At 45.7% G+C, this 24446-nt stretch overlaps 2 protein-coding genes across 19 annotated transcripts in view; one reads left to right on the top strand and one right to left on the bottom strand.

The window, feature by feature from the left end:
• DNM1 (dynamin 1) overlaps nucleotides 1-2992 on the top strand; it is a 56221-nt gene extending 53229 nt beyond the window's left edge. For 6 of the 12 annotated variants that reach the window (XM_072124559.1, XM_072124556.1, XM_072124560.1 and 3 more), the window contains 2 exons: nucleotides 1336-1417; nucleotides 2496-2992. In XM_072124559.1, the coding sequence (XP_071980660.1) occupies nucleotides 1336-1417; nucleotides 2496-2534 (121 nt within the window). In that variant the 3' untranslated portion in view covers nucleotides 2535-2992. Of the gene's footprint in view, nucleotides 1-5 lie in introns of all 12 variants that reach the window. The other 6 variants (XM_072124571.1, XM_072124572.1, XM_072124567.1 and 3 more) reach the window with 3 other exon arrangements.
• GOLGA2 (golgin A2) lies at nucleotides 2465-24032 on the bottom strand. Of its 7 annotated transcripts, none has more exons than XM_072124548.1 (28): nucleotides 23870-24031; nucleotides 21355-21471; nucleotides 18933-19013; nucleotides 15043-15147; nucleotides 14580-14614; nucleotides 14268-14331; nucleotides 14024-14080; nucleotides 13247-13327; nucleotides 12458-12496; nucleotides 12313-12375; nucleotides 11917-12010; nucleotides 10960-11066; nucleotides 10793-10851; nucleotides 10561-10702; nucleotides 10229-10318; nucleotides 9290-9397; nucleotides 8982-9069; nucleotides 8106-8449; nucleotides 7420-7533; nucleotides 7106-7330; nucleotides 6803-6902; nucleotides 6632-6720; nucleotides 6375-6531; nucleotides 6090-6157; nucleotides 5905-6007; nucleotides 5685-5791; nucleotides 5444-5603; nucleotides 2465-5133 (listed from the first exon to the last, which is right to left on the bottom strand). In XM_072124548.1, the coding sequence occupies exons 1-28, from the start codon at nucleotides 23912-23914 to the stop codon at nucleotides 4895-4897; spliced, it is 3081 nt and encodes a 1026-aa protein (XP_071980649.1). In that variant the 5' UTR covers nucleotides 23915-24031; the 3' UTR covers nucleotides 2465-4894. The 7 variants fall into 7 exon arrangements, with proteins under 7 accessions (XP_071980649.1, XP_071980648.1, XP_071980654.1 ...); XM_072124547.1 differs by having other exon boundaries at nucleotides 8106-8452; nucleotides 23870-24030; XM_072124553.1 differs by lacking the exon at nucleotides 13247-13327 and having other exon boundaries at nucleotides 23870-24032.
• Between the last annotated feature and the right edge of the window lie 414 nt (nucleotides 24033-24446).

Genomic DNA, 24446 nt, shown 5'->3' with positions numbered 1-24446 from the left:
ACCAGCTTCTAGAGATGATCTCATTGTGTCTTATGTTATTCTGTTGTAAGATTTTTTTTTTCTTTTGTATTAAAATGATGTCAATGGAATTAGCGTTCTATAATGAGTAGCCATTGCTGGTATAAGAGTCTTCCCCGACCCCCTTCTTCTGGCCACCATTGTCATATTGAAGTCCTTTGTTCACGTTCAATGTGCTCCTGGCGCCCTCTTGTGCTGCTCTTATGTTTTGCATCTTCTGTCACTGCTTAATCCATCTTAAAGAACACAAATGTGAAATTTCCATCCCCATTGAAGAGGAGCAGGGAAAGCGGGTTCATCGCCAATGATTTTAATTAAAAGATTATGCAATTAGATGATGTATTACAGGGTATGGATTTTTTTTTAATTATTTTGCAGGGTAGGATTTTTGAGCAGTAGATGAAAATATAAAACAGAATATGAAAGGGGTAGTTTACATGTAACCTGTTCCATATGAATGGGCAGAATAGGTCAAAAGTATAGTATCCTTTTAATAGAGGGATAAATGCACCACTCATATGCATCCCACATTAAGTGCCAGAAGGATTCTGCTTTAAACCTTAAAGGGATAACTGGTAAGAACTGATACACACTTGAAGCCAATAGTCATAGACAAGGGACAGTGCAATATTAACATGGGATCACTTGGGATACGAATGTGGCTCAGTGGAGCAGCAAGGGCTACTATGATACCTGGCCGATTAAAAGTGCTCTAGTGCAGTGATATGAGGCCTGGAGACTTTTGGTGAGAATTACACCTAGTTTTTATCCTAGGGATTATAGAGACTGACACTCCTAGTTCTGGTCCTAAGGAGTGCAGATAGTGGCGCCTCCTGGTTTCTAGCCCTGGGGACTGTACACAGCATGATTTCTTAGCATATCCTGGGACTTGTCATGAAAGCCGCCCCCAGTTCTGGTTCTAGGTAGTTGGGTTTCATCTCCTGGTTTCTAATCCTGGGATTGTACAGAGCATGACCTTCTGGTGGATTTTAGGTCTTGTAGTGTCATCCCTAGTTCTGGTCCTAAAGATTAAGAGATGCCAGGGGACCATAGGATTTTAGAGTGAGTACAGAGCACCATCTCTTGACACCTAGGACGCCTAGTCCTGGCCCTAATTATTACAGCTAGTCCCATATCCTTATTACTGATCCTAGAGCTTATAAGGAGCACCAGCACGTGGAGACCATAGGATATTTAGAGGGTGTACACAGAACATCTGTTGACTGCTATTTGTGGGTCTAAGTATTGCGGATAGTGCCATCTCCTGGTTACTGATCCTAGCATATCCTCCGGCTTAACTCCTAGTTTTTACCCTAGTGATTGTAGAAAGATCCACCTCCTGGTTTTCTACCTGGGGAATGTACACAGCATGACCTCCTGGCAGATCCTGGGACTTGAGGTGAGAGTTACACCAAGTTTTTATGCTTGAGATTATAGCGTGAGCCACAACTAGTTTTGGTCTAAGGGATGGTAGAAAGTTCCACCTCCTGGTTTCTAGCCCTGGGGATTGTGGTGAGAGTCACTCCTAGTTCTGGTACTAGTGATTGTACAGTAGAAATTGCCACCTCCTGGTTTCTAGCCCTGGGGATTGTACACAGCATCACCTCCTGGCAGATCCTGGGACCTGTGGTAACAGTCACTCCTAGTTGTGGTACTAGGCAATTTAGAGAGTGCCACCAGCTGTTTTTTAGCCCTGGGAATTGTACAACCTCCTGCTAGATCCTAGGACTTGGTGGGTCACTCCGAGTTCTAGACCTAGGGAGTGTAGAAAGTGCAACCTCCTGGTTTCTACCCATGAGGTTTATACACAATATCACCTAGCAGATCCCGGGACTTGTGGTGAGAGTTACACCTAGTTTTTATCCTAGGGATTATAGAGAGTCACCCCTAATTCTGGTCCTAGTAGAAAGTGGCACCTCCTGGTGTATAACCCTGCGGCTTATACATAGCATCACCTCCTGGCAGATCCTTGGATGCGGCGCGTCACCCCTAGTTCTAGTGATTGTAGAGAGTGCCAACTCTTGGTTTCTAGCCCTGAGGCTTATACACAGCATCACCTCCTGGCAGATTCTGGGATTTGTGGTGAGAGTCCCTCCTAGCTCTGGTCCTAATCATTGTAGAAAGTTCCACCTCCTGGTTTCTAGGCTTTTTATCCTAGAGATTATAAAAGAGAGCCACTGCTAGTTCTGGTCCTAGGGTTGATAGAGGGTGCCACCTCCTGGTTTCTAGCCCTGGGGATTGTACGCAGCATGTTCTCTTGGCAGATCCTGGGACTTGTGTTGACAGTTATATCTAGTTTTTATCATAGGGATGATAGAGCCACCAATTGTTCTATGGATAGTAGATAGTGCCACCTCCTGGTTTCTAGCCCTGGGGATTGCACTAAACGCTTCCTCTATTTTGTTTTCAAGACATTCTTGTGACTGACCTTTTTTTCCCCCCTCTCTCTCTCCCTTCTTCTTTCCTCCCGTGATCAGAGCCACCAGAGTGAGCCCATCCAGGCCAGAGAGTCCTAAGTCTCACTATGACCTGTAAACCTGCCTGGGCTTAGACTGTTGCCTGCTTCCTAGCTGTTTCGTCTTGGAGTGTGTGACACTTACCACACTTGTGTGTCCTGTTGTACAATGGTTGTGCTACACGCATATCAAACGTGATTCTTACTATACGAAGCTCATCTTCTGTTCTATTACTGAACTTCTGTCTGTGGTAGTGGCATATCCTTATATAAATATATTATAAATAATTCTAAATATATATATGAGATCTTCACGAGATGTAAGCCGTGTGCTTCCATGTGAGTCTTTAGCAGGACATGGATCCCGGGGAATGATTGGACGTCGGTCACTTGGCAGCTGGATCTGTTGCTCTGCATGTTAAAGGATCATCCATTTGGGGGAAGAAGTTCTTGGTGCTGGTGTTGAGCTGTGAAACCCGTCAGAGCATTGAATAAAATATGTTTCTGTAAAAAAATTCATATTTGTCTCATATTTGGAGAGGGGAGGGGGGCGGGGATGTGTAATGTGGGGCGGGAGAAACAGGAGCACAGTTTAATCTGCTGAATACGTTTATTCAGAAAGAAACAAAAATTTATTTCCAACAAGATGAAATCATTTCAGCAACAGAATGGAAAGTTTAGCCCCCCGACCTGTGATGCATCACCCAATAAATTATAATAAACCCCCCCCCCATTATTAATAGATCTCCAATCAAGAGGACAAACCAGCTTCTATAGAAGCTCCATCATATTATAGTACAAGATACCTGTAGCCAAAATGCTGCCAAGGTCCAGCGTCTGATCCAGGAATATACAAAATCTTACACTCATACATTATGTACAGGAACCGCTTCCATATTCAAGTCAGGAAGAGATGTAGAGATTTCTACCGTGTCCCCCCCAGGCTACATGTGCACAACACCCCCTCCCCCAGGGCTTGGTTTACAGGATGCAGTGATAAAGGAATACTGTAACCCCCGGGGTCAGGGTCTCATCATGTTCACAGCCCTATAGAAAGTAACAGGGTTTATCATTGGGTTTACAGCCCAACCTCAAAAAGCTTCCAAAAGAATAGAAAATCCTATAGAATTATGAACAAAACAAAGCCAAATGTTGCAGGACTACTGATACCAATCTTATCGGATCAATAGTACCGCATAATACAGGGAGATGCTGCTCCATATACGTGGCCCTGTGACAATGTGGCTGCGTGCATTGCGGAAAGGGAGGGTCAGGTCTCTACCTAAATTTTAGAAAGAAAAAAAAAGAAAAAAAAAGAAAAAAATCTGAGGCTGGTAAGAAATGAGTGGGGGTAACCGTTATCCATCTGCCCCCTCCTAATCGTGCAGCAATAATACAACTTGGCCTTAGGAGAAAAATCTGCTTAACAATATTGTCTCCCAACACAGGAATGAATAGAAAAGACATGGGGGTGACTGCTGCCAAGACTACTGCCCCTCCTCATGGGGGTGACTGCTGCCATAGAGAACCCCAATCCATCTTTGGCAGCATCTCCTACACTACGGCACTGATCCCATAGACACCAACCCAAAGTCTCCACTGATGCGGCACATAACGTCAGACATTCGTCAGATTTTCTTACTAAAATGAGGTGGAGGATCTTAAGAAACAAATGAAAAATTCTAGTGTGAACCTTCTACTTATACAACTTACATCCTAAATGAAATAAAATGTGGAAGAAAACCTACAGCGTGTCCTTTATTTCCGGTTGCCTTGTTGTCATATAAGTGGGGACATTGTTAAAACTCTTCACTAAAACCTTCTCCAGACGCCCGGCGCCACCGATGGTGAACTTGTCACACTGTGGGGCAAACACTATATGTAACCTCTTAGGTTTAACAGTAAGCACTTCACCTTCTGCCTCCCCTCCAATGCCTTATGGAGACAGTCTGTATCCTTCTACACTGGGAGACCCCCATAATATCACCACGGTCAGGACCCCCTCCTTCATTCTAGATCAGTTCTACTTCACATAAAACATTAGTGTTGCAGTGGGTTTAAAAAATAAAATTCGGAGGCCGCGGTATAATGTTGGCAAAGATTTAGTTACCTTACCCCATGAGCTTAAGAAAACAAAGCAATGTGTAGTAATCTACCTGCCCATCTACATGGGATAAACCCCCTGGTGCCAGGTGTCCTTGGGCAATGCCATGTGGATTTAGATCCCCCTCCGTCATCATCATAGTGGATAGGAACCTTCCCCTCCTTAATGCCACAAGCTCAGACGAGGGAAGACATTACAACCCCCAACCAGCCCATCCCCAGGTGACCGCATCTCCTGTGCAGGTGGAGACAATAGGTCACAGTACAGAGAGGAGATGGAATGGAAGTGGTGGCTTGGATTAGAGGGAATTGTCCACCTCAGACTACCATAATCCGGACCTCGTCGTTCTCATCCACGCGGTAGAAGAAGGGGATGCATGGATTCTGTAGTAAGGAGCCAGGACGTTCTTGAGGGTTCTGAATTTCACGTAGAAGCTGCATGATCTGCTTGGCTGTGGGGTCTTCTGCACTTGATCCTGCCGGGGCATTAGACAGCGCAGGTGCCCTCTGAGCCTTCTCCAATTCTGCATCTTCTAAAAGGCTGACTTCCTCAAGTGCTGAGAAGAAAAGAAGAGACATTATGATCTACAACCTGAGAATCAACCAAAAAGGACGTCCAATGGGGTGCTAAGAAACAAGCCCTGATGGTTGGCTGATGGTAAGCTGCAGTCCCAGACACCTGTACATATGCACGATGGTAACCTACATCAAGGTCCATCTAAGGAAGTCTTGGGAAATCCTTAAAAATCACCATAACTATAGCAAGAAAATCCAACAACCTTACGACCAGTAATGTTCATCACCAGCACCAACAATGGGCATGGACTTCAGTGCCTGACTACTAGGTGAACAAGCCATGTGACTTACCTTCCCCAGTAGTCGGATCCACCTCCATTGGCCCATCTAAACTTTGTGCCAGCGGCCCCAGCTCCTTGGTGCCTCTCGTCACCTCCACGTACTTCTTGTACCATTCATTCCTCTCGCCCACCAGTCTCATAACCAAGACCTGCAGTTCCAACAACTTGGCCTGCGCAGAGAAGGTAAAGGTTGTAAAGAACTGCATTGTGTATAAAACCTTGGCTTCACATTCAGCCTTGGGATTACCAACCTTCATCTCTTCCTTGTCCTGGGCTAGACGGCTGATGTACTCCTCCTTTTCTCTATGCCGCTGCTTCAGGATGGCTCGCTGACTCTGATAAAGTGCAATGTATTCCCCTACAAGCACAAGTCAGAAGACATCAGCAAGGAATAGTAATATCCTAGTCTATCTGTTGTCTTCTCATGGGGCAGCACAGTGCCAAGCACCGACTGATGCCATGAACACCCACCTATAGTATCAGTTTCCCCGGAAAGCTGGATACATCGATGTTCCAACTCTTCCACCCGATCCTTCAGCTCTACCCTCTCCTGCATCAGGTCGGTGAAGCGGAACTAAGAGCCAATAACAGGATACATCAGATAATCATCACATAACCCCAGGGGTCAAGAGACTGAACCCTGTCATGAGACCTACCTGCAGCTTCTCCATGGCGCTCTGCAGAGCATCGTACACCTCTCTGGGGACACTGTCCACACCGAGTTCTGTCAGAAAGGCACAGAAATCTACATGAATCACTTTCTATGTGTCATCTACTAGTGAGCACTGATGAACTGTCTGCTTTACAAGTTTATAGGAACTTATTCCTCCAATTATGCAACTTATCTCTTCTCCAGAAGAAACAAATCCATCTCTATAGATAACCATCTTAAGTCAATGCCCAACCCAATGGAGAGGAGCATTGAAACCTGACTTCATTACCTGCAGAGTGCTGCGGGGGGCTGGTGATCTGCTGCAGTCTGAGCTCTGATATCTGCTGCAGCAGCTGCGTACAATGCCTCTTCTGCTCCATAAGTTGTCTCTCCACCTCCTCCCGATCTCCCTGTAACTTGGAGAGGGCGGAAGAAAGGAATTCCATCTGCAGAATAAAAAGCAAAGTATTATACAGAGCAAGGACACCAGTAGTGGCTGGGCAGATACATGTAAAGAGGACAGAGCATCACACAGACAGGACTCACCATCTCCTCTTTACTTTCAAAATCTTCAGGAATAACCAGCGAGGATTTTGGGACCTCGTCTTCATAGACTTTGCTCTCCACCCCGTCCCCTGGAAAACACATATACAGGGTTTAGGTCCCAATCTAGCAGCAGTAATGGAACCAATATAAGTATAAGACCTAGACCATTACCTTCCATGCGACTAAGAGCTCTGCTTTCCGGCTCGCTGCGAAACTGCATCATCTGCGCCTTCAGCTCTTGGTTTTCTTTGGTAAGAAGCGCCAGGTTTTCCTAAAAAGATTAAGAAAAGCAACAGCTTCAAGAAAGAGAAATCTGGATGTGTATAATCTACGCTGTGGCAACTTCTCGTATTCATCAGGGGGAGTGGGGTGGAACCAAAACTCATGGCTGTACCCTGCTTGTATAGTGATAGCACTGGTTAGTAGTGTGCAGTGCTGTGGTAAAGGGTGATATATACATTATCTATACCTCACCTTGCTTTGCTGCAGTTCCTTCAGGTGCATTTCGGCGCTGACTTTTCCCTGCACCTCCTCGTGCTGCAGTCTGTCCATGAGCTGGGCCTGCAGCAGGTATTGCCTTTGGAATTCCTCCCTCTCGATGGACACTTGCTGGTACGCTGCAACGTATTGCTGTAGGTGAGCGGAGAGCTCGTCCCGCTGTGTTTGCAGCAGTTGTACTTCCTGTTCCTTTGCGGCAAGCTGCAAAACAGAAGCCGGGCACAGGTCAGCGCTGCAAAGCTCTCAACACTGGGAGACCCTGCTGCTGGACCCTCTACGTGCAGACGTACCTGCTCCTTAAAGTCGGCTATGCTCTCCTGTAACTGCCCCAGCTTCTTGGCCAGCTCCTTCTTCACATGCTGCTCGCTCTGCAGCCCATTTGTGAGCTCCAAGTTTTCATTTGTCTGCAGGATAGGAATACAAAGTAGACATGTGACCTGTGCTCTCTTTGCATTTAGATTAAAGGGCTGTATAAAATTTGGATCCGGTTTCCCCTTAATGAGGGAGCGGAAGGACGAGCATTACACTTCTATGGGTGTGTAGGGGATAGCAGAGCACTAGCCTTGGATATTTCTGAAACTCTTATAGACATCAAACAGGATGACAGCAAACATGTGCAGCCTGGCACTCCATTAATTAGGGGAAGTAGGACCCCCGTTTTCATGAAGACTTGGGCCTCCACCAATCAGATTGTTCTCCCCCATTTGGTGTCTGAGATACTCAATCCATAGTATAGCATAGCTTAGCATATAACATGCATGGTGATATACTGACCACTGGAACCCAATCACAAGAATTAAGTGTAACACTCCGTGAAACAACAATAAGCAATAGGTCAAGGGTCGCCCTACTGCTCCAATCATAGGGAATAATGTACCCCGATTTCTTTGGCAGTCACAGTGTATGGAGCCTGAATGACCCCTCGCCTCATTTATTTAAGGAAATAAATGTGTACACACTCGCACACGCGTCTTACCAGTTTGACAAATCCGTTCTGCAACTCGGCAAGGTGTTCCTTCAGCTGTCTGTTCTGGGTCAGCGCCCGGCTGATGGTGGCTTTGTCACTCTGCATGTTTTCCAGGATCTGCTGCTTATCTACACTCTCCTCGTTGTGCCTCTCCAAGGTCTTCTCCAACTCCAGGATCCGCTCCTCCTGCTCCTGGTTCAGACGGCTCAGCTGGCTGTTGTCCTGCACTTGGGACTGATACCGCGACTGCAGATCCAGGAATTCTTGTTGGAGTTTTTGGACCTCTTGTTGCAGTAATACTTCTGCTTCTGATGGGCCCTGGGGTATGGAAGGCCCGGAGTCAGCCGGTTCTACTGCTGTGTAACAAGGATTTCACATATAAGACAGAGGACACTATATATGGCCAAGCATTAAACTACATAATCAAATTTATAGGAGTAATACATGAAAATGTGTCATGAACCTTATTAATGCTTAGAGATACAGAGCAGCAATCTGCCGCAATTTCTGGCCCACAAGAAGTTAGATCCCTAATGTACACAGTGACTGCACCAGCAGCAGAATAGTGAGTGCAGCTCTGGGGTATAATACAGGATGTAACTCAGGATCAGTACAGGATAAGTAATGCCATGTATGTACACAGTGACTGCACCAGCAGCAGAATAGTGAGTGCAGCTCTGGGGTATAATACTGGATGTAACTCAGGATCAGTACAGGATAAGTAATGTCATGTATGTACACAGTGACTGCACCAGCAGCAGATAGTGAGTGCAGCTCTGGGGTATAATACAGGATGTAACTCAGGATCAGTACAGGATGAGTAGTGTAAGGTATATACAAACCATATACTATATGCTATAATTCTAAGTGAATATACACATTTACCTGATGCGAGTAGTTGTTCTGTCACTCTGGTTTCCAACTGCTCAACCTGTTCCCGGGCGCTCTCTTTTTCTTGGCTTAGAGTCTGGATCTATGAAGAGCAGATAAAGTTTATAGACAGAATATGATGGAGCTATAGAAATATTCTGAGGTCACTTACAGATCATGGGGGACATAAAACATTACAGAGTAATAACACATCAGAAGGACAAATATTAAGGAGGGATAAAGTGCAGTAGACTCCTCCACTGCCATGTCTACCTACAATAGGGAGCATTCAGCCCCAACCTACATTTTCGGAGGATACTCACCTGCTCGGACAGCTGGCGGACTCTTTCCTGCCAGACTTCCCCTTCTTCCTTTAGTTTCTCCACATACTGGTCCCGTTCTGCTCTTAGTTGTTGGAGAGAATCAGACATCTGGAACATGGAACAGAAATCAGGATCAACATAAATGGACTGCGACCTGTTACATGGAGAGTGAAAAACCCAGAACCCAAGTAAATCTACACTACAGAACCAAAGATCCATAACCTGACTGCAGCCCATTTATTGGTGACATAATATACAACCGTTCACAAGGACAGTGAAAACTGAAGCCCCATCTCTACACTCAAATGAGTGTATTATACCATTATTGGTATACAGGCGGTCCCCTACTTAAGAACGCTCGACTTACATACGACCCCTAGTTACAAACGGACCTCGGGATATTGGTAATTTATTGTGCTTTAGTCCTAGGCTACTATAATCAGCTATAACAGATATCACAGGCGTCTGTAATGAAGCTTTAGTGTTAATATTGATTCTTATGACAACCCAACATTTTTTAAATCCAATTGTCACAGAGACCAAAAAAGTTCTGGCTGAGATTACAATGATAAAATATATGGTTCCGACTTATATACAAACTCAACTTAAGAACAAACCTACAGTCCCTATCTTGTATGTAACCCGGGGACTGCCTGTAATATAATTATCAGTATTAAGTCCGTATTATAATTATTGGTATTAAGGGGGGGGGGGGGTACTGCTACACACTGGGGGTCCTATGTGCCCATGAATGCAGCGGTAGGTTATGCACTAAAGATAGTGCTCGCCTTTGCTGTCCCATAGAAATGAATTAGAATGGAAACGTATTTGCTGCTTTATTTATACACGGTTGCCCCAATTTTAGTTATTGGGGAGGGGTTTCTAGTGCTCGACAGGTAAAAAAGGTATGAATACCGGGACGACCCTGTAAGACATTACCTGTGTCAGCTGTGTACCCAGTTGGTCTCTCTCCTCAATGACCATATGTAACTGCTGGTTTACATCAGGAGTTCCTGACTGATTGGAAAACTACAACAAAAAAAAAAAAAAAAAAAAAATAAAAAATAAAAAAAAGTAAGAAATCATTAAAAAAAGTTACAAAACCTTTAGCAAATGTGCAACAGAGGTAAAGATATAAAATGCCATTAGGTTCACAAAATTTGCACACTTGTAACAAGCATGCCCACCACATATTCTCCCCACCCTCTATGCTTATAGCACGGGACCCCCCCCCCCCCCCATTGTCATCCCCCCCGTTTTCTCATTCCTACCTGTTGTATCATGAGTTCGGCCATCTCCAGTTTCTTATGCAGGTCGCCCAGCTCCAATCTCATGGCAGCGTTCTCCGACAGAAGTGCATTAAGCTTCTCCGACATTTCAGAGTTTTGCTGCTTTAACTCCTCGCTGCTCTTACTGCAACCAGAGGACAAAAAAAAAAAAAAAAGGGTCACCCAAGGGAAGTCAGAAAGTTACCCCTACTCGCAGTCAGAACAACAGACCCACCTGCTCTTCAAAGATTCAAGCCGGAGGTTGTCTCTCTCCTTCTCCAGTTCTTTATTGAGCTGAAGAAGAAAGTGGAGGACAATATATAAGTATCTTACACCAGTGTAGCAGGGTTATGCTGGTCAGTGCACCAGGATAGTTCTATAGAGATGATGGGAGGGACTTACCTTTTCTAGTTGCTTCTGCTGAGTAGAGATGGATGATAGCGTGCGCTCCAGCTCCGTTACTCTCTGCCGGGTGGACTGTAACCGCATGACAAGGTCCTCCACCTCCGCTGCAAAAGGAACCAAAAAATATGAATACAGAACATATGTTTTAATCTGGTTCCTCATAAATAGTACTGGTGCGATGCAGATGTTCTCCGCACCCCCTTGAGGAAGCGACGGCGAAACATGCGTCGGGGTGCTGTGGTGGTGGCCTGGTGATTTATAATCTTATTGGTAGGCACTTGTTGGTCATATTATGCCCCGTTTTGGGCATTGTTAATACCCGTTACCATTTATTATGTGATTATCCTCATGTGCCTATGTGTGATATCCCACTGTGGAATATACTGTCGTTGACTTTTGACCACCACCTTTTGTTGTTGTTGTTGTGGTTTTATCATGCTTTTAATATATTTTTGGAGTGTCTATTTGTCGTACAATAAAACCTGAATTTATAATAATATGGTATTTGTCCGTTGTTAGTGTTACACCAAACTGATCCCATATACTGTTTTTGGGTATTCAATTAATGACTGAAGCCACCAGCTTCTATATTCTGTAGCAATATACAGTGATCTGCAAATCATGACCCATCTTTAAAGGGTTGTCTGGAAATAAATACGGGAGCTCCTCAGCAGACCTGGGGTAGTGCAGGGTATTGTAGTTAAGCTCCATTCATCTCTATACGGCTGAGCTGCAATACCAGTACACACCATAGTCAGGTGTGGCGCTCTTTTCAGGAGAAGTCAGCCATGTTTTTCAACCCCTTTAAGGATAAGCCTGGAGCTGAACTCTATGGATTTCACAGACTTTATTGCAATGCGAGACAAAGCAAGACCAAATGAATAAATAAGGGAGGGGTAAATGCTAATGCAGTGTACAGATCGCATTGTATAGACAAGATCTGATAAGTTTTACCTCCTTTCTGACGTGCTGCCTGCTGAGTGTAGGACAGGGCGGTCTGGAGCTCAGATTTTTCTGATACCAAAATCCCAATTGTCTGGATGTGAACCTGGAGTCATAAAGGGCAGATGAAGCGTAATGGTAATTAGTCCAGAGGTTTACATTGTCTGGTTCTTTATCATAGACAAATGGTGCAAACACAAATGATTGTGGGGGAGGAGGTGGTCTTTGTTCCAGAATCTTATTACTGTATAATAACCCTGCAGAATTCCACATTACTCCACATAGAAATGGAGTTCAATGGAATTACACAGATTGAAAAGCTTTTAGTAATAGCTCCTGGAGGGTCCGAAAGAACCAATCCCCTCAGCTTATGGGCAAGTAGACCATATCTGGAAACTAATGTCTCACCTGCAGCTGTTCCCGTAGAGAGCCCTGCTCCTTGGAAAACTTCTGCTCAAACTCTTTCCTCTCCTGTTAAGAAAATCACAGTTAAGAGTCTATATACCCTCACAGTGGCCATTCCAATACTCATGCACAGGACATGGAGACTTACCTTCTCCAGCTTCTCCAGAACATCCTGGTTCTGCTGTTTCTAGATGGAAAAAGAAATACACAAAATCATCAAGACCCACAATGACCTACCTGCCTGACGAATATGTCAGAGATTGGGAAGTTACCAGATATGGATAATAATGACAAATATCCTGAGGCTCTCAAAGGGTTATGGATTGTTAATACCCTTCCAAAACATCAATATATCAGGTCTGTTGAGCTGATATGACATTGGTGGTCTAAAAGTTAACAATAATAAAATCGTAGAGAACCCCAAATATAAAGGGGGATCTGCCACATTTATGTGATAAGAAGATGTTCCACTTAGGAGACGGGTGTTCACAGACCCTGTGCAGCCACTAATAATCTAATAGAGAGGGATTTCTTTCTCATAATGTATATTTTACGGATTATAATGAATAATCGTTGTGTGTCATAGTAAAAGCTTTTTAGAATCAATAAAAACAAGTTTGATTTAACAAAAAAAAAAAAAAAAAAGAAAATATAGGAGGGGGGGGGGGGGGGGGGATTTCTAGACTAGATAAAAACAAGACAAACCATTACACCATACTGTGCATGCAATAGAAAAGAGCCAAATGAGAGGGCAGCCATGCAGGCAGGAGAGCAGCAGCTGATCCTATATGACACATACTACTGGGGTACATTCACATATGGCAGAAATCAAATCTGTGAATGGGGGATACTTCTGTATCAAGCATAAGGACACTTGATGTATGGGCCAGTTGTGGCCACACACCTCTATGTACATTGGCAGCGCTCTGCCCCTTACCAGTTCATCTATCTTTGCACTGAGCTGTTTGTTTGTTACATTACTGGAGTCCAAGGCAGCAGCCAAATCCTGGTATCGAGACTGTGGCGCATGCATTCAGTATAGGGGGAGAGAGTGGAGGCCGGAAGAGACACATACAAAAAAAAAAAAAAAAAAAAAAAAAAGAGAGAATATACAATAAAATACAATATTGAATCTGCAATAAAACTTTTATACCTCATGACCATCATGTTATTTTACATCCTTAGGCCACTTGCACACAAACAAACGTGTGCGACACCAGCAAAGCATACGGCCACGTGTCGAGAAGGGAGGGAGGTTAACACTTGTCACCCTTCCCCTCTCCATTGGAAGCTAAGCGGCCAAATATAGAGCCGGGCGGCCACAAAGTATAGGGCTGGTCCTGTTATGGTCCTGTAAAACAAGGTAGGCACCAAGGCTGGGTGTAAGAGGTGTCTATGGCCGAATATGGACATGTGCGTGGGGCCTAACAGTGATAAAAATCTCCTCCATAGGAGATTGCTTCCTCACAACAGTCACACACTGCGTTTTTACAAGTTTTCCATGCATTTGGCTGGTTTGATTCCGTTTTTCGGAATTTGTGAAGGATTCAAACCGGCCAAACGCATGGTAAACATGCAAAAAACACACCATGTGACAGCACCCTAAAAGGATCATGCAGAAGGGGACCTCTCCCATTTAAGAAGTTGAGAGACTTTCCATTTATTAAAACGGCAGTGTGGAACCAACCAAGTCCAGTTACATTAAACCCCTCACCTCCACTTCTGGGCTTGTGGACGAGATGACATTTTCACCATTTACATAAGAGTTCCCCTAAAATGAGAAGAGTATGAAATTACTTAGAATTAGAGAGTGTCATCACCTTGAAAACAAAATGCATCCATCAAGGATAGACAACAGATGAGGATAGGCCATTGCCAGACCATGGAACAACACACCCATGGCCTGGGATCCCACGTCCATACAGATCACTGCACTAAACACTCCTGTGACTACCTACCTGTGACACCAGGCCGTTCAGCTGTTCAGAAAGTTGCCGGAGACTGTCCGTTGAGGAGACAAACCTACAAGACAGATCCATCTGCATATTAGGAGATTGAACAAGAGCATGAAGTAAGGGAAGTAATCCTCTGGTACAAGAGAGGAGGCCGCTATTAAATATATGTGTTGTGCAGAGACTGGACCTCCATTAGTTTATTAGTCACAGAAACCCACAACAAGAGGCAACAGTTGGTGGCAGAATCCTGTTCAGGAAATGCTTTAGGACATGTCTGACGTAAAGTGGACTGATGCACTCGCAGATCACACTCACCTTTCTGCTGTCTTGGGATTATCATAGTCATTTTGCTGCAGAAGAAAACAAAAGTATTAGGAGAGATACAGAGCAGCGCGTGTGGGAAGAGGAGGATAGTAACCCAGATCCCAGGCAGGGAACAGACAAAGCGGCATGCGAGTCAGTGCAAGGAGGCCAACACCGAGACATGGGGACACCAGGGAAATATCATGTACATCATATCATCTGCCTGTCATAGGATCAGAGGACCCAGCCGCCATCTAAAGGGGTTTCTAATGACTGACCCTCGAATCATCAGCGGATAATTGGAGGTTGTTAATTTTTATGTATATTTACTTTACAAAGATGTGAGAAATACATGATATTTCTAGCAAAAATGCAGGCTGAATGAGAAAGTGACACCTCAGAGTAAGCAGGACCTTCATATAGTCAGAAAGGAGGATAGCCGCTATATAAAGGCCTACAGTAATGTGTCACACACCTCAGACAGGGGGTTATTAAACTGGGTTTCTGTAGGGGTCTCAGAGTTATCCAAGACATCCTCTGATAGGATTTCTGTGTCAGGGTCATCTCTCTCCAGGAGGACCTGTCAGAGCACACAACACGGGGTTAGCAAGACATATGGAACCGCGCCGCACGAGGGGGGAGATGTTATACATTACATAGGATACTGCAATATACCATGACTCCTATGGACTGTGCCCAACTATACGGAGCAGTGGATAGATCTATGTACTTTGGAAGTCCCATCAAGACTTGGGAATTGTTTCAAAATGCACAGGGTATTATCATATAAAGCGATTGTAAGCTCTTGCGAGCAGGGCCCTTCATATGACTGTTTTACCCTCTATGGTCTCATCCTATTTTTATCTACGATTTGTAAAAATGCTAAAGAATATGTTGGCAACATACACTCACCGGCCACTTTATTAGGTACACCTGTCCAACTGCTCGTTAACACTTAATTTCTAGTCAGCCAATCACATGGCGGCAACTCAGTGCATTTAGGCATGTAGACATGGTCAAGACAATCTCCTGCAGTGTAAACCGAGCATCAGTATGGGGAAGAAAGGTGATTTGATGCCTTTGAACGTGGCATGGTTGTTGGTGCCAGAAGGGCTGGTCTGAGTATTTCAGAAACTGCTGATCTACTGGGATTTTCACGCACAACCATCTCTAGGGTTTACAGAGAATGGTCCGAAAAAGAAAAAACATCCAGTGAGCAGCAGTTCTGTGGGCGGAAATGCCTTGTTGATGCCAGAGGTCAGAGGAGAATGGGCAGACTGGTTCGAGCTGATAGAAAGGCAACAGTGACTCAAATCGCCACCCGTTACAACCAAGGTAGGCAGAAGAGCATCTCTGAACGCACAGTACGTCCAACTTTGAGGCAGATGGGCTACAGCAGCAGAAGACCACACCGGGTGCCACTCCTTTCAGCTAAGAACAGGAAACTGAGGTTACAATTTGCGCAAGCTCATGGAAATTGGACAGTAGAAGATTGGAAAAACGTTGCCTGGTCTGATGAGTCTCGATTTCTGCTGCGACATTCGGATGGTAGGGTCAGAATTTGGCGTCAACAACATGAAAGCATAGATCCATCCTGCCTTGTATCAACGGTTCAGGCTGGTGGTGGTGGTGTCATGGTGTGGGGAATATTTTCTTGGCACTCTTTGGGCCCCTTGGTACAACGCCACAGCCTACCTGAGTATTGTTGCTGACCATGTCCATCCCTTTATGAGCACAATGTACCCTGTAACATCTGATGGCTACTTTCAGCAGGATAATGCGCCAGGTCATAAAGCTGGAATCATCTCAGACTGGTTTCTTGAACATGACAATGAGGTCACTGGACACAAATGGCCTCCACAGTCACCAGATCTCAATCCAATAGAGCATCTTTGGGATGTGGTGGAACGGGAGATTCGCATCATGGATGTGCAGCCGACAAATCTGCGGCAACTGTGTGATGCCATCATGTCAATATGGAGCAAAATCTCTGAGGAGCTTCCAGCACCTTGTTGTATCTATGCCACGAAGAATTGAGGCAGTTCTGAAGGCAAAAGGGGGTCCAACCCGTTACTAGCATGGTGTACCTAATAAAGTGGCCGGTGAGTGTATAAAGATTATTTTGATCAACGTAGGTCTGATGTCTGGGACCCCTGAACATCCAGGTAATAAAGGAACTAGACATTTACCATAAATAGCACTGCCCCATCATTAGATTCCCAGGATCCGAGGCGGTACTATTAGTCAGAGACACCCCCCCCCCCCCCCCACCATGAAGCCATGGAGTATACACTAATAATAAGCCAGATGGGATTACCCCTTAAAGCAGTGACGGCAAACCTTTTAGACACCGAGTGCCCAAACTACAACAAAAACCCACATATTTTTTGCAAAGTGCCAATACGTCAATTTAAGCAGTAACTTATTACTCCCTGCTCTTTCACAGGATTAAATTGTATTGGCATCGGTGGACACCAATACAATAGAAAGAAGTAGAAGAATTTTTGATTATCCTTCTAGAGTCCTGGGCTGTCTGGGACTGAAATAGGGCTTGAGTCCATTCTGGCAAACGCTGGGGTGATGGTGAGGGTGCCCATAGAGATGGCTCTGAGTGCCACCCCTGGCACCCGTGCCATAGGTTCGCCTGCACTGCCTTAAAGGGTCTGTCTGGTTACAGATGCACAAAGTGATGCAACAGAATAAACACAAACATAAAATAAACAAAATGATAAAACTTTCAGGCAAAAAGATACATAATAAAAATATTAAAAAAAAAACAAACATTCATTCATTGTGTAAAGGAATAATGAGGGTGATCGCCACCAGCATGCGGGTTGTAGCTCTTCAGCAGATAATGGCCGGTGACACATTTACACAGCAGGGACGGGTCTGTGTGACTCACATCACTCGCTGTGAGCGCTTCCAGTTTGGTTGGTTAGGAGGTGCAGGGATATAGGATCAGATGGGAGGGGGGAAGCGACGCCGGAATACAGACACCAGACTTGTTCCTTCCTGCAGAAAGTCAGCTGCTCCCTACACTATAAGCCGGGCACAGACACTGTACAAGCTGGGAAGGGTTCCATACCCCCCCCCCCCCCAGACACCCCACGTGCCCAGGAGAGGAATGCCAGGCAGCTGCTGTGACAAATGCTTCAAGACAAGTGACAGCGATACCCTGTATATCCTGCACCAGGCAGAGCAACAAATGGCTGGAGAACCCCCGGATCAGAGCTACGGCCTTCAGAGGAGCAGACAAGATCCATCCTACCACCACTGGAGTAGATGGGAGAGAGGTCAGCGGCTATACATCAGTCCTGGAATGTACTGCATGGACCATCCCGCTGATCTCCTGGGGCCAAAGGTCACTCCATATACTGCAGTCACCAAATATCTATATACATAGCAGCACAGTAAACATTTCCTTCTGGAAACTGGTCCTTAGCAATATATTCCCATCAGCGGTCACTTCGTTATATAAATCTCCGGCAGAGCCGTCGCCTTCTGTCCACAAACCCTGAATAGTAGATCTGCTCATAGGGCATATGCTGAAAATGTGAACCCAAAGAGGGGTGGAAGACAACGGTCCCCTGTGCACCCACATACCTCCACCTGGTCACGTGGATTCCATCTCATTAGTCTATGAAGCTGCACATCCCTATAGATCAGCGTTTCCTAACCTTCCTAGTGCCGCGTCCCTTTAGAAGTTCCTCATACCGCGCGCTCGTGGTCTGTGTGATAGATGCAGAGTATGGATCACACATATTTCCAATGGTCTTACGATAGGTGGCCCCTTGTAAAAGGGTCAGTCACAGGTTGAGAACCGCTGCTAAAGATATATAAAGCATATGGGTCGTATCCCATATGCAATAACAACATCATACAGGATTATTCCCAACTCATGAAGTGATCGGGATCAATATAATTAGCAGGGTCCAACACTAGAGCATCCAAATATAAGTGGCTGCAGCGATGATCTTGAGCGGCTTCTTCCAGTAATATTTCTCCGGACATCCAGTGGGCTGATGCAACATAACACTGGCCCTATGCTGAGGAGAGCTGATCAATATCAGATAGGCCCAGATCCAACACCCACTGCAAATGGACTCTGAAAAGACTGCAACCTCTTCATTCCCTTCAAAGGCAGCGCCATGGACCGTATAGTGGCTGTACTTGGTATTGCACACAAGTGAATGGAACAGAACTGAAAACAATTACAACACAACAATAAAAGGACTTTGATGTTACAGGACAGGAACCTCCAAACACGACTCATGGAATGAACTGTGACAATAAAACAAAAGGGGAACAAACTAAAACCAGTGGCAAGGGCAGAGAAGCACAGGCACAGCTAGCCGAATAGCTCACCTTCATGTCCCCCAAACCGGGGATGGACACCCCATTGGATCTATGAAGATCTGATACCAGCCCCTTCAAAATGGTCTCAATCTGAAGAGGGTGAGAGAAACAGAGAAAGAAGGGGAAAGGCAGATAAGCAGGAGGGGAGAGAACGTACACATCCACACGCTACCTGCACCAGGTACTCATCTGCTAGAGAGGGGGATGAAGCGCCGTCAGGATGGGTTTCCATGTTGTGCTTATGTGCATCACTGACAAATTCTACAGACAACCCAATCAACATGGAAACATTTTACTATGACACAAGGACCCAAAAGAGTTACAGGGAACCAATTGTGGATGGTTATTGGGATTGCCACAAGTGACCAGATAGGCTGTAAAAATTATTTTAATGATCTGCATTATACATTTGGGGAATGTCCCCATAGCTGCAGAGTTGATTCTTATGGGGTCACCAATATAATCATTAAAGATATGTCCCAGACCCTACAGCTGCCACATGCACAGTCATCCCTATACAGCTCTATGGGGCTTAAAGCATAGCAGACCATCCCGACTGTTCATGCAGCGCCCACAGAAGTGAATATAGAACATTGCGTGCATGTGTGTGTAGGGGGTAAGGTGACCCCTGGTTCTTGTGGATAGCCTTTCAAAGGAGGTCCAAAGTGGACCTTTAATTACATCCTTGCAGCAAGTTGTGAAAATAATCTTATTGTACACTGCTGGAATATGCAGGATGCCCGGGTCTCATCATCAATCCAGGGATTGGATATCTGCCAGGTATAGCCATTTGCTACAGGAGGCTGGGAGTAGCTGTCTGGTCCACAATACAGAGTATTCAGTGATAAGATAAGAGGCACCAGGGAGGTGAGGGGTTGTATACAGGGGGCCGCTGGTGACTATTTGTTGCAATTCTTCAAGTATCCACAAGTCCTAATAGCTATAATATAACTCAGAAGTCACAAATTCTCTCCATGTTACAAATGAGATTTTTTTAACAGCACTCTACAGTCCCTAGGGGGAGTCACTTAGGTGAAGACCCCACATAAGAAGACCCGGCTAGAAAGCAGGAGATGGTGTGTACTCTATGCCCATACTGGATTTTCAGGTTCATCTAGTATTGGTCTTTAATAAGAATTTCCCAGTAGTCTTACTAAGAACAAGAGAAGACAGATGTAAAATAACAAATGCCTCCACTACAACATCAGCCAGAAAATGTATAGAGAGGGGAAGGAGGTATTGGATATAGTCACAATGATCAACAGACTACTAGAATAAAACAGGCCATAACCAGAGAAACCAATAGTTTTCCTCATTCTCATCTGGAAACATTCAGACACACATTTACTATATGCTAACACTGTATGATGATGAGTTTGATCCTAAGAATTATATTCCTTATAGCACAGTAAGGTATAATAATACATTACTCCCTTTAACTCCTAGTGTCATTCATGTCATGCCTTAGGCCGGTTACACACGACCGTGTGCAGCCCATGTATATGTGCCATATAGTGGCACAATCCCACAGGCTGCACACACAGCAGAGAATGGGACTCCCTGTATTACATAGAAATATAAAGCAGGGACATTCCCTATGCCGGCCAAAGAGCTGTGCCAGAACTGAAATAGTTAATACAGATCTAGCGAGGCTGTTCGGGCCGGCAGACCGTCCACTGGACTGTGTGCAGCCTGTGGGATTGTGCCACCATATGCCATATATACACCGGCTGTACACGTTCATGTGTAACTGGCCTAAGGCATAAAAAAAAAAAAGAAGGTAAAGCATGCGTTATGCCGCTCCATACAATACTATAGATACCCAAGTGCTGTGCTCAGCAAGGTCTAACGCTCTCATAGTATGGGCACAGTGACTCCAGTGAAAAAGGACCCCACCTACTCAAGATTGCTGGGGGGGGGGGGGGTTGGGTGTTCTGCAGCCAGTGGGGATCCCATGAGGTTGTTATCCCCTAACCTGTGCAAGTTAGTACAACCTCTTAATTATCTTTTTCATTCTACAGATTGAAGGAGGCCGACTCACCTCTGATAATAAATGGCATATCCTAACTATACACAATCACTTCACAGGATGGAAAAACCCTTGAAATACAAAACTAGCACCTATATCATTGTGTACATAGGCAGATATATGCCATTCTGGAGTCTAGAAAAGCTGGGTGGCAGCCAATAGGAACAGCAGTGATGCCATAGTCATGTCACTCAGCACTTACAAGAAATAACTGGAAAGAATAGGACAAATTAGGGAAAAAAAAAACTTTGCCTCAATATAGACACAGGTAACCAGCGCTTTACACATTGATGGTCTGCATCCATTATAACTAGACCGAGCCACTCATACAAGAGCTGCGGAGCAGCACCCGTCTCCAAAAATACCCCAGGTAACTAACAGATAGAGCAGGGTGTTACTTACAGGGTCTGGAGAGAGGCGATTTGGGGTGTCAGGATGGCTGTTTGACTCCTTGCCCTTTTTCTTCTTCTTGCCGCCCACAGGAGCCGGAGGAGTCGACTTCTGTTGAAATTCCTTTAACTGTAAAGACAATGGAAACGTGTAAATCAGTTAAGTGACCACCATCTACCATAAATATAGAAACAAACAGCCCCCCCCCCCCCCAAAAAAAAAGTCAGTGTAATATAAAATCTACTGCTCTCTGTTATCAGTCATTTCAACTTGGGGGAAGCTTGATTGTAGTGTTCTTTATGGGGATGACTGACAGGAAGCCGCGCTGACACCCTGATCACTATCACCCGTTCTGCACCTACATCTAGATGTCACTCATATCGGCTGCTCCTCTTCTATAACTCCAGGATAAGATATAGAGTATGTCTAGAATGACAAGCACTCAGTTCCTTTTGTCCAAAATACAGCACCACTTGTGCAAAATTACAATGGCTTGAGAGGGGGCGCAAACTTATGTACTCTGTATGATGATACTGATGGCCTGGTCACAAGAGGGGACAGGCTAGGAGCAGCCCACAGGTTCAGATCCGGACACAATTACAAGAGATCCATGTGGGAGGGACACGGCTGTCACGACTAGTAACTTTCTCCAGTCTCCATCTTCTCTACAGAACAGAGGAGCCGTATACTCCAGCAAGACAATAGGCCCATTGTAGAGCACAGCACGTATAGTGTGCAGGTGCTGTGTTTCGCCCCTATACCAGCTTCATTACTTATCCCGCAGGTCCCAGAGCTGACATCTCCCAGTATTCTTTATATGGTCTTGGGGGTCTATGATCTGCATTGTTAGCGCCTCATCCCCAATCAGAGGATATCGGGTCTAGGTGTCCATAGCTTTAAAAGGCATTTGACTACGGAACCTTCCTGGGCATCAGTATTCGAATGTTGGGGATCCAATAACGAACCCTGCACCACAGGAGCCAGAATGCTCCCCCAGTGGCAGAGCTGGGGAACTGCAGCTTGTCAATGCTGTCAGATCAACCAGAATACAAGTCCATGTCCACATCAATAAGTAGCCAGATAGTCCCTTTATGGCAGTGATGGCGAACCTTTTAGGGACCGAGTGCCCAAACTGCAGCCCCAAAGCCCCCTCATTTATCGTGAGGTGCCAACCAAAAATAAAGCAGTAACTTATTGCTCCCTGTTCTTCAACAACGTTCAATCATACTGGCCTCCTGAGGACACCAACACAGTAGAAATAAGATGGAAAATTTGCATCATTGTAGCTTTATTCCCGTGTCCCTGTGTACACAGAGAATCATGGGGCCAGCAGGAGGTCCTCCAAAGATAATTTGGCCCTGTCTACACACTCCCCTCTTCCTACAGTCCCATGTATGTATCACTTTAAAATATCACTAAAAAGCAGCGTCTTTTAAGTTGTTTGGAACTGCAGGAAAATTCTTTGAGTCCTGTCTGGTGTGCTGGGGCCATGGCCCTAGTGCCCACAGAAAGAGCTTGGAGTGCCGCCTCTGGCACCCGTGCCATAGGTTCGCCACCACTGCTTTATGGTATATGGAGGGCACAGCACGGGGTCCCCTGATCAGGACCCTCAATGCATCTCTGTACACACAATCTCTTTAACGATCACTTTTTTATCGCTTTAAATAAAACTGATATAATCCCCCCCCCCTCCTTAGTATACAGGGGCTGCTGTGGTCATACGAGAGAATGAGCTTCTTCTACAATGAGCGTGGTCACTAGAACCGGACCCTGTCATACAGGATTAATAGGACCCCCATCGATGTGACCACTGACCCATCCTGAGACATGCAATATGACGATCCACTAATATACTGATGGAGGAGCGCTCCATACAATACTAACACTTGTTATCGGAGACCCCGCTATGGTGTTCAGGCTCCGCCCCCTCATATATGACCCATTATAGGTGTGTGCCCCATCAATGTACAGGGGTCTCCCATCTGTACTACTCTACCACTTAATACCTACATACCCCCCCCCCCAATAGCTACCGTGCTGCCTTCAAGCATCAAAACCCCCATCCACCAGGCAACAACCTATTTGCAGGTACATGATGGCCATGATGGCCCCCCTCCTGTTACTGTGGGTCCCCTGGTACCTCTAGGACGGTCGGCGCGGGCTACGTGTCACACACATCTGGATATACCGCCGCTCTGTGCACCCAGGCAGGATAAGATTGGGGTGATGGTACGTTTAACCCTATACAGTCTGTGGCAGTCACCATGTACAGGTTGTGGCGTGGTCTCCTGTCATCAAACTGGCGCAAAATAAAGTTGCGTGTGTTTGAATCCTGCATATTGTGATCTTGTGATGTGATTGGCCTAATATTACAACCAGTACATCCCACCATGATTCCTGTCAGAGCCCTGGTAACCAGCACACACCCCGCTGTCCTGTCTGTCACCCGCTCCCAGGCCCGGCCCTCCCGCACAGCTCGGTAACAAGCATTCACCCCGCACACCCGGGCCCCCATGACACCTCTCACCTTCCTGCGGGCCGCCGCCAGCTTGTGCTGTCTATCGTCAGCCATCCTGGGTCCGGCCGGGGGAACACGTCACCGCGCACCCACAATGCACCGCCGCCGCGCGCTCCCGAGTCCCGCGCGCCCCCGTGACGTCATTGCCAGCTGTACCATCCCAAGAGGAAGGAGGGGGGAGTGGGCGGTTCCAATAGTCAGGAGGGTGTATGTGCTGAGCACTGCGAATAACTGTGCCCTGCCCTTCATTACTATGTGTAGTCCTGTCACCAAGGGAGATAGACAAGCTCTTTACCTCACTTATCACCAGTGCTAGGTGTTGTGTAATTACACCTATGCGTAGGCTGTTAGTAGCTGCAGGACTGTGAAATCTGCCTGGATTGTAGCTTCTCCAATTGTCCTCACACTGCTGTGCTCTGTGCATCCAGCTGCTCACAACCCCCTCCCCATTATCAGTGACTGCTGTAGTATTCAGTCTATATAATGTAACAGCTTTTAGTGAGAGAGCCCCATTAGTACTGCCAGCCGTGTGCCCCAATAATTAGTACTACCAGCCGTGTGCCCCAATAATTAGTACTACCAGCCG

The sequence above is a fragment of the Engystomops pustulosus genome, chromosome 9 (genome assembly GCF_040894005.1).
Source record: "Engystomops pustulosus chromosome 9, aEngPut4.maternal, whole genome shotgun sequence".
In the NCBI taxonomy this organism is placed as follows: domain Eukaryota; kingdom Metazoa; phylum Chordata; class Amphibia; order Anura; family Leptodactylidae; genus Engystomops; species Engystomops pustulosus.
Note: the sequence above shows the minus strand (reverse complement) of the source record. Positions and strands in the feature narration are given on the sequence as shown.

Excerpts from the sequence above, each read along its gene's own strand:
- GOLGA2 (XM_072124547.1), bottom strand. The coding sequence starts at position 23,914 with ATGGCTGACGATAGACAGCACAAGCTGGCGGCGGCCCGCAGGAAG. Across the intron at positions 8,453-8,981 it reads AGAACAACTACTCGCATCAG|CAGTAGAACCGGCTGACTCC; the intron begins GTAAATGTGTAT and ends CTTGTTACACAG. Across the intron at positions 6,721-6,802 it reads AGCTCTTAGTCGCATGGAAG|GGGACGGGGTGGAGAGCAAA; the intron begins GTAATGGTCTAG and ends TGTGTTTTCCAG.